The 12,350-nt window shown below is 34.8% G+C and overlaps 1 protein-coding gene across 2 annotated transcripts; it reads left to right on the forward strand.

Annotated features, from left to right (window-relative positions):
• The first annotated feature begins 4,223 nt into the window (after positions 1-4,223).
• Positions 4,224-10,569, forward strand: LOC129005647 (lysosomal aspartic protease-like). 2 transcript variants are annotated; one of them, XM_054434610.1, is made up of 9 exons: positions 4,224-4,336; positions 4,963-5,107; positions 6,252-6,378; positions 6,550-6,668; positions 7,642-7,838; positions 7,950-8,087; positions 8,927-9,068; positions 9,485-9,577; positions 10,328-10,569. In XM_054434610.1, exons 1-9 carry the CDS (start codon positions 4,272-4,274, stop codon positions 10,484-10,486), a joined length of 1,185 nt encoding a protein of 394 aa, XP_054290585.1. In that variant the 5' UTR covers positions 4,224-4,271; the 3' UTR covers positions 10,487-10,569. The 2 variants fall into 2 exon arrangements, with proteins under 2 accessions (XP_054290585.1, XP_054290591.1); XM_054434616.1 differs by lacking the exon at positions 10,328-10,569 and adding an exon at positions 10,072-10,186.
• The last annotated feature ends 1,781 nt before the right edge of the window (positions 10,570-12,350 follow it).

Genomic DNA, 12,350 nt, shown 5'->3' on the forward strand with positions numbered 1-12,350 from the left:
ATCAAGTGTAACACATGGCATCTGTTGTCAGACCGTGTAACTACTAAACATGGGTCGGCTCTTAGCTGACTTATGACTACTCTGTTAGCCCATTTGTTATTACTCAAGGCTTATGTTAGCTGCTAAAACATTTTTGTTTTAATTAACATTTGTTTTACTTAATGTTCTGGAGATTGAACAGCTTTTAAAATTAATTGAGATTAAAAAATAAGAATTGGCAACAATGGAGTTTATTATACAACATTTTAAAATTAATAAACCATACAAATTTAATTACTGGACGGGAGAGTGTTGTTTATATAATGCAATTAAAAAATATGTTTTTGCAATTTCGAGTCAAAAAGTAGAACTGAAGCCAAAAATATATTGAGTCGTGGTTTGGATGTCACTTGTCGTAACACGCGTGGGAAGTCTCAGTCAATGTATAAACTGATCGGATACGGAATTATCTTTAGTTATTTATATTCTCGTTTCGTGATAATGTCATCCACATGATATAATATACAGGGTTAGTCACTACTGAATGCATTAATTTGAACAGCTTATTCTACTCGTCAAAAGGAACAAAAAATTACATAAACCCTGGTCTGACCTTTACCGTTTAGCTGTCATGGCTTAATTTGTCATTTTTAAAAATAACATGACTTTTGATTTGACGTCATAAGCCAAACCCATGTATGAAAGAGATATAACTAGTATCATTTGAAAGAAGGTTAAATTTTCTGCAAATTAAACACACTACAAAAGTAACAACTCTTTATACAATGGTTTGAAAATAGCTTTAAATGTAACATATATTTTTATTAACATTTCTGTTTAAATTGAAAGGCTAATGAAAACCAGTAAAATGTTTGGTATTTGGAAAAAAATGCAGGCTCTTTCGGTTTGCGCAGGGGAAAAGAAGAAGATAAAAATGTGAATATGGGCAGGACAGATTATCGTTGTTAAGAAACCTTTACCATCTTGAAAATTAATATTTACATTAAACCTGAGTTAAGAGTATAAGTGCTCAGTCATCTATGATACTGTCGTCTAAAAGCCTTTGAAGTATCTCGTCAGAAATGTTGTCAAAATATAATTTTGATTTCAGGTAAAAACCATTACGGTGCAGTGTAATCTCTTATCTAAATGTCTCAATAGTACTTGACTGCTTCTCAGGGAAGTATGCTATTCAAGCCACTCGTCAAATACGAAACAATCAGATGGAGCTGTAAACATTTACAACATTTACTTTATCACTAACGTTTTGGGGAAATCCTCAGTTGTGTAAATCTTATACTAGTTAATAACCATTTAAGGGAAATCCATTTGTCATTCAGGAAAAATATATTTAATCTATTTTGTGGAAAGAAGATTATAATAAAATTCAGTAAATTTTATCATTCTAAAGACTAAAACTTACTTATAGTGTAAATGAACAAACGGAGAGTATCGTTTTAGTAGGTTTTAACAAAAATCATTCTTAAATTATATGCTTTTTAGTTGTCAGATGAAAAGGCTAAACTAGTCAGGTTTGCCTATCTGTACAACTATAAATCATGATATTAACGTTCTTTATTTCCATCTTTTTTAACTTGGTGTCATTTGATAGGGAACTTACAATGCTAAATAAAAGTGTTATTGACATTTTTTTCATAAAATAAGCTATATTTTAGTAATTCAAGTAAACAAAATTTAAATGGCCACTGTTTTGAAAATTTAAATTGGATCATGATAAATTTCGTTCTAAAATTGGTCTCTTTTACTTTAACATACATAGGCTACTAAGTTTAATAAAGATCGGTTCAAGCAATACAAAATTGGTGGATATCTGCTTAACGATGCGATTTTGGGAAAGGTACTATTCTTGAACTTTTACCCAAGAAATCACTTCGTAAATAATGTCCCCACCTTTTTTGAACTTCCCATATAGGTAGATAATAGGCTTAATATTAGCTAAATTCCCTGATAGGGAATATGTTATTAGCGGTAGGTCTCATGGTAGGACCTGGCCCCAGGGGGTCGCCGGAATTTTATCCCCCTGGAATTTAACCCCCTGGACAAAGCTGACGTAACTATGACTTGGTAACCTGAGCGCTCAAAAGTTTGTTCGCGGGCGGAATTTTAGGCCCGCGTATTTGGAAGTCTAATGAAAATAGACAGAGCGTGACTAATTAGATTAGCAATAAAACCCGGAATTTTACCCCCTGTCCATATAACTAGTGTTTAGACAACTGAAGATGTACGGATTTTTACCCCCCCCCCTGGCAGGATATAGAAATTATTAAGAATGATTGATTTACCTATTTCTGTTTTTATTTAATTGTAAACATTTTATTGTTAAGTAGCCTATCTTTATTTATTTATTTTGTAATCTCAACTATGTAAACATAATTCGCTGTTTAATTCTGACGTTGGGATTTGCGTTTGGGGCCAACTGTTGGTTAATAAGTATATAAAATGAACTGAGTAGCTCATTAAATGAACTGAGTAGCTCATTTAAATGATAATTGAGTGAACATTTCTTAAATGATTTCATTGTACCACCGTGAAACACAATGTATCTCGTTTCTGTAGTACAGTACAATAGCACAAAACAAAAACATTATTTTACCTCGGTTGTATAATAAATCGTTAAAGAAATCTTCGAAACAATTACCATTCAGATGTTTTTTTTATACGTGATATAAACCAACAGTTGGTTCAAAGATCGAATCCTGATACTCGAATCTCAAAATTAAAATTAAAAACCTGTTCGATTAGTCAATGTTACAAATAAATTAAGGTAGGCTACTTAATAATAAAATATTTGGTATTAAATTAAAACTGAAAGAAGATCCATTCTCACTTATTTATATATCTGGCCAGGGGGTAAAATTCCTGGGAGTAAAAATCCGGGGGTAAAAATCCGGGGGGTAAAATTCCGGGGGTAAAATTCCGGGGGTAAAAATCCGGGTTACATTTTGAGCTGACCTTATGAAGGGGGTAAAATTCCGGCCTGTACACTCTAGGTTTTTATAATTTTATGTGTTCTGATTAAATTCACAACCGTGAAAATATACGTTTAATTCCGCGTTTAATCCATTGAACTGGTGTTGCGAAACTCCAAAGTTTGCGGCCGGAATTTTACTCCCTGGTTTGTGACGTCAAAAATCCGCTACCCCGTCCCAGGACCGATTAACTTTTTTGTCTTAAGTTTGGTTGGACCAGAGGCCAAAAACACCATTCGTTCAAATTCATATGTATATTCATTCCGGTCACACATACAAACGTACAAATCTACGTTTATTCTAAATAGTTCGCAAACCAGCATGCCCTAACAACGGAAACGGGGAATTATGGGGTAAGAATAGGGGGTTTCCCCCTTTTGACCTTTAAGAAATAAAAATTTGCAATTGCTTTCTAGATAATTTTAGAGAACTTAAAAAAACAATAATTTAGGATATTGAATAGTTGTTGTACGCTAAATGGTCACGGAAAATGTTTCCTAAACCCGTATATTAAAAAAGGTCTATGTTATTCGTATGGAGAATAAGTACACTGTGGTAATTTACTTATTCATAGATACATCTGTTATCAAATTTGGAATTTTTTTCGTGTAATACTAATCCATTAAAGTTTTACTGGAAACCCACTTTATTAAACTCTCCGTAGCAGCAAACCTAATTTCTCGTTAAACGTAATTTTATTCAAAAATTGTATAAATATGAAACATTAAATACATCTTTAGTCGCAATTAAATTATGTCAACGGGAATTCGCTTCGTCTGCGGGTTCGCTGTGGTGGGGGTATTTTTAATGTGATTATATCATTAGTAATAAATCAATTAATTTGTAATATTTTTTTAGTTATCGTAACACAGTACCCGTAAAAATTTAGAAATCTAGTGATAGATGCACTTCTATTGAAGACAAAATAACCATGTCAAATTTCAATTGTTCATCTGAACAATCATAGTTTTGTTCATCTGATGTTTGTTGTTGTTGTTTTTGTTGCCTAATTTATACAAACTAATGACAATATTGGCCACTTATCTGTGTTGTTTATTTCTGATTTACTATGAGTGCTATGTAGAAGGTACTAAACACACTTTTAGGTTCGTCTTTCAACAATAGATAAGAGGAACCTATCATCTCAGCTTGTTGAAGATGTCAGGATCTATTAAATCTTGTTATTCTGCCTCTTTACAATCAATTAACTATAAGATAAGCTATATATATTGAAGTGAATTTCGATAAGGATATGGTTGGTATAAATAAGATCGCACTGGTGTATCTGTAGCCACTAGTAACATGCGAGTCTTCATTGTATGTGTGGTCGCTGCTCTCGCGGCGTGCGCTTCAGCCGCCATCGCCAGGTAAACTTTACTACATCTTGCCATATTGGATACTAAAGTAGACATATCTTCTAGATGGACCTCATCCAACAGATTTTGTACAGATTTTGTCGGGGGAACCTAGTGAAATACACACCTCCGTACCAAGTGGCACACTAATGGAGTCACTATTGTAGATATGCTATTTTCTCCCTTATTTTCTGAAACACATCTTATGTGATAAAAAAGCTATATTTTAAATTAAGTGTTTCATTTTAGGCTTGCTTAAAAAGTTAGTATCATTGACTATAAATCCTTAATTTAGTATGTTCAATGGAAATCAGTTATTGATATCAACGCATATTGAAAAGGTCACATGAAGTATGCCATATCGGAATGCTTATTTAGTTACATATGTTCAATACTGACTTAGGGCATAAGAGCATTTGGGTATAAGTGTAATTAAAATAATCCACTCTCTAAAAAGGTTCAGCAGACGAATTATCAGATATAAGTAAACATCTGAGTCAGTTATCCAACTGATGTGGTTAACCAGCTCTGACAAGCTACTCTACGGTAGCTAGTTCTCTTGCTAGGCCCGCAAAGTTATGCGGTAAATCAACCATTATTGGCGTCCTTAAACAGTGCACATGTACTCAATGTTTAAGTGCTCATCCACGGCCTAGAACGTTGACCGTGAGTCTGGGCAAACATCGTAAGCATGAGGGCAGCCTGGTCTCCTACAAGAACCATCTGAGGTCTGTGCAGACACTGAGAGACGAATCTGACATCACACTACAGGATGTACAGGACGTAAGTATCGTCCACAACAATCAAAGCTAATATGAAAATATTAAGTATACCTATGGTTGACTTTCTACACATGGCACGGTTCATCGTTTATGTATTAAAGTTTTTCTAAAGTTACAGTTATCCTATAAATATCCTATATCATATCATAGACTAAGCAACACTAAGGGAGTATGATTTATCTATGATCATATGTAATCAGAATCGGTAACTAAGTTCTGCTAAAAAAATAAGTTCTATACCATTGGTATAGCAGGGAAATAATCAATTTTTTACATATAAAACTTGAACTTAACTTTTTTTAAACTTAAAATGAGTCTTGTTGATAGTCATGCCAACATGACAGTTTTCTAAGAACGTAAAACACAAGAATAGTAACATACGTTTATACGGAGTAAAAATGCAGAACAATCTGATTATTACCATTGGGTATATTAAATTTAAAAAAATGAATAACCAATTAAAAGACAAAACGGAATACTCTAGTCTAACTCAGACCTGTTTTAGCAGATTTTAGATCATTTGTTTCGACTATGATTTCACAATTTATGTATGACAATTACGATTTAACTACTCTTGCTTTTGTAATGCAACTTCTAATACAGGTTAAGACTAAAAACCTTAATCTAATAATGGTAAATCATCACAACACTCTTCTCGCTGGTGCTCGTTGGACAAAGTGATTTACAGTAGTGCAATCGCAGTATTTGAATTTGAATTGTTGCCGTGGACGAGTCTATACGCTCAGGAGGGAGGAGGTAGCTTCGTCGTCAGCATAGCATTGGTGTAATCTATTGCAATTGCACAAATGGCCAGCTGAAGTAAAAATACTGAAAAAAAACGATTCGTATGGCATAAAAACAATTTCCCCCGAGCAAAGCTCGGTCCCGGAATACTTTATTTCATATGCTATTGGTGTTGGTTTAATATTAAAGTTTTTTTAAAAAGCTATCTTTTTAAAACAATTTTAATAAGTATTTATAAATAAATATTTAGCATTTTGATGTATAAACTTATTCACGGTGGCTGAAATGTCTGGTTTACTTCATTCTCTTACCAGGATATCCTCACCATCCATCGTTATAGAAATTATCAAGAATTTAAGAAGTTCCAGTCCAGTCCAGTCTAACCCCATCTACTTTTACAGATGTACTACTACGGACCAATGACAATCGGCACTCCGGCTCAGACTATACAAGTTTTGTTTGACACTGGATCTTCTGACCTCTGGGTACCCTCCAGGCAAATGTGCAGAAACCACAACCAGTACTGCAGTAAGTAATTATTACAAAAATATTTTTTTTTATCAACGATTTACAATTTTTAAAACGATGAGAATCTACATCCTACTTAATGCAACACTAGATTAATGAATTTTTAAAGAAAATTACGTTTTTCAATTACACATTTACAAGAAGTTCAAACCGTGTAAATATGTTGTTTAGAACAGCACAGCACGTACAATCACAAGAAGAGTAGTTCCTACCACAGAAATGGAAAACCTTTCAGCATCCAATATGGAAGTGGAAAGGTTTCAGGGGTCGTCTCTCAAGAAAATATTGCTGTAAGTTAACAAGGATATATAAATTACATATTTTTGTTTTAAATATTTTAGAATAGCTGTATTTTTGCGTGTTAACGATGTATCTTATCATGTGACTTGTTGACCCCGCATAAACTGTAAAATTTACCATCAATTAAAACATAAAGGATACTTGGTAACCACAGTAAATCTACTATAAGCCTGCGATTTAATTGCAGAGTTGAGTTACAGGTATTATTACAAAAATTACAATCTAGCCTTAGTCACTAACAAGACTACAAGATCACGCCACTCATCTCCATTCATACTTGGCTTAAAATACCTACTATGTATGGTCGCCATTTCATTGAAAAGTATTAAAAGTATTACGCTTTCGGCGAAAACTTGAAAGTGTCCAAATGGCCCAATAAGTGCCTAAACTAGATATCTATACTTATTGTCGGGACCACATAAGTTTGCAGTTGAGGGAGGAGCCTATTTACCATATGGTTTTGAATGAACCAATGAGAACGGTGCGGTGTTGCCAAATCTAATAATGCCAGCTGATTTGAAAATGTTGCTTTTATATTTTAATTATTGTTGTCAATGAGCAATGTGGCAACGTCGCACTAGCCTTGTCTTATGATTGGCTGCCACCAACTGCAAACTTACGTGGTCCCGACAATAAAATAATTTTCACATTAGTCTAGAGTGATGATAAATAATAAATGCTATATAAAATAATGTAGTTGCCCCCCAAGTGTCATGTGTTACAATAATTAATTTGAATAAATTCTCAGCAAGGGTAGATTGAATGACAACATTCTTAAGTTGTGTATAGTATTATCTTCATGGATCCTCAAACTTCTTTCCAAACATTTAGCAGATGGAATATAAACGCATTACATTCGTTCACAGTTAAAATAGTAACCATTGACTATTGGATACTGAAGTAGTAACCCAGTTAATACAGACTATGTAGGACTACGATATATTCAGTAAATGTGTTCCTCAGGTAGGGGATCTACAAGTGACCAGTCAGCTGTTCGGAGAAGCTACCTCGGTAGACCAGCAGACTGCGCAGAGCCAGTTCGATGGCATCCTCGGACTTGCCTACTCTGACCTCTCTGAGATACAGACCGACCCTCCATTCGTCAACATGGTCAACCAGGGAGTCGTCGATGACCCTGTGTTTGCTTTCTACTTAAACAAGTATGTACAGAATTGAGTACAATCTTCCAACACGAGTCTATATAGTTGAATAGGTTTTATTAAGTTTGAATTAAAAATAACAATTTTAATGTAAAATTATTCTACGTATAGGGCAGAGTCTGAAGAGTCGTCAGAAGAAAGTGAGACTGCAGAGCTAGTTCTCGGAGGTGTAGACCCAGACCACTACACTGGGGACTTTACCTTTACTCCTGTTACCAAACAGGCGTACTGGCAGATACAGATTGACGGGTAAGTTAGTATCCACTATGTGAGAATAATATTACATTTGTAAAGAGTTTATTTGGCGTGGTTAAGGAAGTGCACAACAATCCACATTGGATCAACACTCTTCATGTAGTGCAAACAATCCAAGGTTGTGATGTACATGTAATGCTTGGCAATGGAAAGCTCAAGTTCTGTGACATTGTCAGGACCCTGGTCGGGACAGTGGTGTGTCGCACTTACCCTGGCACTTCACTAACGTTTGCCTAATTGCTAGGGGATGTGCATTAAGCACATTGCGGAATCTGTTTGACTCTCTCTTCCAGAGACTGTAAAATTGCATCTGGTTTATATTATTTAGTTTTGTCAGTGCAGTTATTATGGTAACCACATCATCCGAGAACAGATCAGCCGTCTTCGCAGCTGCAACATTTGCACAGTACGGTCACACAGTACGGTTCGTCTACGGTCTCCTCAAGCGAGAGCACATCTCCCGTTTTCAGGATGTTGCTGTTCTCTTACCAGCTGATGCTGTATTCAGAACCCAAACTTGTTGTCTATTTAGGATTCAAAGTACCTTAGGGAGAGAGACCACAGAAACGTGGAGCAATGGCTCGACGGGTCACTTGGCATGACACTTTCCATTACTGTAGTTAGTTTGGGGCTCTCCTAATTCAGCCAAAAATTACGAAGATCTCGTCAACAACAGTATGAAAGATTTATTATCTTCTTATAAATATTTCTTTCTTTTTTAAGCAGTTAGTACTTAAAGTACTTTGTTTTTTTTAACCCCTCTTTGATATTTTTCTGTAACAGTTTATGCGTTATACCCCGTTCATACTTTTGCCATCCTTGTAATGTTGTAGAATCCAGTTGGGCAAGAAGAAGATCTTGTCGTCTTACGCAGCCATTCCAGACTCTGGAACTAGCTTGTTGTATGGTCCCTCAAAAGCTATGAACCAAATCAACAAGGCTCTTGGTGGAACATATGATGAAGGCATTTACGTTGTAAGTGTCCTCTTTAAGACTGTTGATGTAAGGAACGAAACTTGATGCTCATACTTGTCAGTGGGCTTTATACTTTGTCAAGATTTGTTTTCATAATGTACCGAGTTTGAATATAGTGCAGTTAATAAATATAAAATTAAACCAACAACTGTCAGTATACGCAGTCCAATACTTCAACATTGTAAACAATATAATTTGTAAAATTGTTACATAAGCCAACGTGTTGATAAAGTAATGAAGTATAGTCCTAAAAGAGTGGAACCTAAGACAATGAGATACATTTTACGCTTGATGACAATAGTAACATGGTTACTCTCAGTTATAAATTTTCCGTGATCAAAGTTAATGTTCAAATAAGTTATATTAATAAGTTTTGAATTTTAAGCACATCTATACATTATTCTGATTGTTTATAGGTGGACTGTTCTCAAGTCAGCTCGTTTCCCGATGTTTCCTATATAATCAACGGACAGAAGTTTACTCTGACTTCCTCTGATTACATACTACAGGTAACGATATACAATACACTTTACAACAATAAGAAACCTTTTCCAAAAAACCTATACAAGATTGTATTTGTTGCTAATACTATGCAGGATTGTGCCACATACATAAGAAAACAAAACATGAAATAAAAAGCATAAAGTAATTTAGTTAACAAACGAAAACCATAAAAATCTGCTTTACACAGATATTTCAAGATTGTAAAGAATTTCTACTGTAACCAAGTGTTGTTTGTAAAGATATTTTGAATTCAAAGTATAAATGCTTTAGCACACCTAGTGTTCGTAGGGTCAGACCAGATGCTCTCCATCATCTTGGGAGATGTGTTAGTTTATGCGCAAGTATTAAACACAGTGTTCTGTGTAGGTTAACACTTAACAGTCAAGGAGACAGCAACGACGTAGTGTGTATCAGCAACTTCGTAGGCTCAGACCAGATGCCCTTCATCATCTTGGGAGATGTGTTTATGCGCAAGTATTAAACACAGTGTTCTGTGTAGGTTAACAGTCAAGGAGACAGCAACGACGTAGTGTGTATCAGCAACTTCGTAGGCTCAGACCAGATGCCCTTCATCATCTTGGGAGATGTGTTTATGCGCAAGTATTAAACACATTGTTCTGTTTAGGTTAACAGTCAAGGAGACAGCAATGACGTAGTGTGTATCAGCAACTTCGTAGGCTCAGACCAGATGCCCTTCATCATCTTGGGAGATGTGTTTGTTTATGCGCAAGTATTAAACACAGTGTTCTGTTTAGGTTAACAGTCAAGGAGACAGCAATGACGTAGTGTGTATCAGCAGCTTCGTAGGCTCAGACCAGATGCCCTTTATTATCTTGGGAGATGTGTTTATGCGCAAGTATTACACACAGTTCGACATGGGCAACAACCAAGTAGGATTTGCAACGGCACAGTAAACTTCATATCATCATACTGTACACTAACTCATAAGATGTAATGTATCAAGCTAATTTAAAAATATATATTTTTTATTCCTCTATTTTTTAGAGATATAACGTTTTCTTAACCAATTTTTGGACACCTGAAAAATGTCGCAGAAGTATATTGAAATCTTACTCCGATTTTAGTAAAATATTGATCTGTTAAATACCATGGTGTTATACTTTGGACAAAATGAATCTACTCAGGGGTAGGTATTGCTGTATTGCATACCTTACGTCGTATTATTTTTACCACGATTCTAATACTAAGAAATGAGCCAAATCGAGTGTTCATATATTTTGTAAATTTTGTTGTAGTCTAAAACAATTTATAATAAAAAAATATTTAACAAATAATATATTCAATCGGGTTCTCACTTATTAGGATGTAATAAGCCAAAATTATAACTACTTAACGTAACCTATATTATTATAAATAACTGTATTTTACAATTCTAACTCTAACTGGAGGAATTTTGTGTTGTTAGGGAGTATATTCAGGTATCATCGTGACATGGTAAAATAATCATTACTAATAAAATTAACCTTCTGTCTGTACATTGTTTGAATGTGAGTAAAGCTAAATGGAATCATTGATAAACAGGTACACCGATCATAAGTAGGCTTCATGTAAAAAATAATTTTATAAAACAAGAACGTTAATTTAATGAATTAAATTAATTTTTCCTACAGTTACCTAACAATGTACATGTTCTCTCACTGATTTGAGAAAGCAAAGTGGCCAATTCACTCATCAGTGAGACAATGTTAATATTGTCTCACTCTAATTACTTTGTCTCACTCCAGATTTGCAACGTGAAGGCACGAAATAGTGAGCGCGTAACATGCAGGCAACGTCGTATGCGCGCGAAATACGTTGGCAGCACTGGCTGTAAATCAGCTGGTCAGCTGTTGTACTGTTGTATTTGTCACTTCATGTTAAATGTTATATTAAAAGTTCACTTCTGTGTAAAAATAGGTTATGTTTCTTCACCAATTTATTTGTTTTATGGTAACTGTAGGAAAAGTATAATGTGCAACTCGAGTTCAAAGTACAATTGCCTCACTCGAGAAACAATTCCTCACTCGCCTACGGCTCGTGAGTAAGGATTTCTCTCGAGTGAGTCAATTGCTCACTTTTCTCACTAGTTGTACAAATAACTATTTCGCACTTACTAGCAATAATTAGATTTCATTATTTCCATGTGAGTACTCCTCCAATAAGTATGTGCTGCGGCATTAGCACATTACTGACTACTTTCTGCGAGAATTAGATTTTATTACTAACCAATAATATCAAGAGTGTACTCAGCACTAGACTGAGCAGCAAGTAAGTGACGATACTTATACCTTTGGGAATATCACATGTATCAAGTGTAACACATGGCATCTGTTGTCAGACCGTGTAACTACTAAACATGGGTCGGCTCTTAGCTGACTTATGACTACTCTGTTAGCCCATTTGTTATTACTCTAGGCGTATGTTAGCTGCTAACACATCTTAATTAAATTTAATAACGTTGAAAATATAATCGGAAAGAACGAAGAATATCACATTACAACTGTTTTCATGTAATGTATGAACTTTTATACACTTACCATTGTATTTCAAAACAAAACTCAACCGTACATAGTGTGCATCAGCAGTAAGCAATTTGATCGAATTGTACAGTTGAATATTAATTCAATTACTAGGTTACTCAAGGATTTTTCATCCCTTACCTACTTGCTTAAAGGAAATAAATGTACGAGAGTACTTGTGAGCTTGACGTACATAAGCCAAACCTCAACTCCTTACTCCACCGATCCGAGATCTGTAGTAGGAATATTACACATTGAT

The sequence above is a fragment of the Macrosteles quadrilineatus genome, unplaced genomic scaffold (assembly GCF_028750875.1).
Source record: "Macrosteles quadrilineatus isolate MER2022 unplaced genomic scaffold, UCM_ALF_1.0 Scaffold_1__1_contigs__length_201487025, whole genome shotgun sequence".
Taxonomy (NCBI): Eukaryota; Metazoa; Arthropoda; class Insecta; order Hemiptera; family Cicadellidae; genus Macrosteles; species Macrosteles quadrilineatus.

Coding starts and splice junctions, on each gene's coding strand:
- LOC129005647 (XM_054434610.1), top strand. CDS start 4,272: ATGCGAGTCTTCATTGTATGTGTGGTCGCTGCTCTCGCGGCGTGCGCT. Junction 4,337..4,962: donor GCTTCAGCCGCCATCGCCAG/GTAAACTTTACT, acceptor TCAATGTTTAAG/TGCTCATCCACGGCCTAGAA. Junction 5,108..6,251: donor CACTACAGGATGTACAGGAC/GTAAGTATCGTC, acceptor CTACTTTTACAG/ATGTACTACTACGGACCAAT.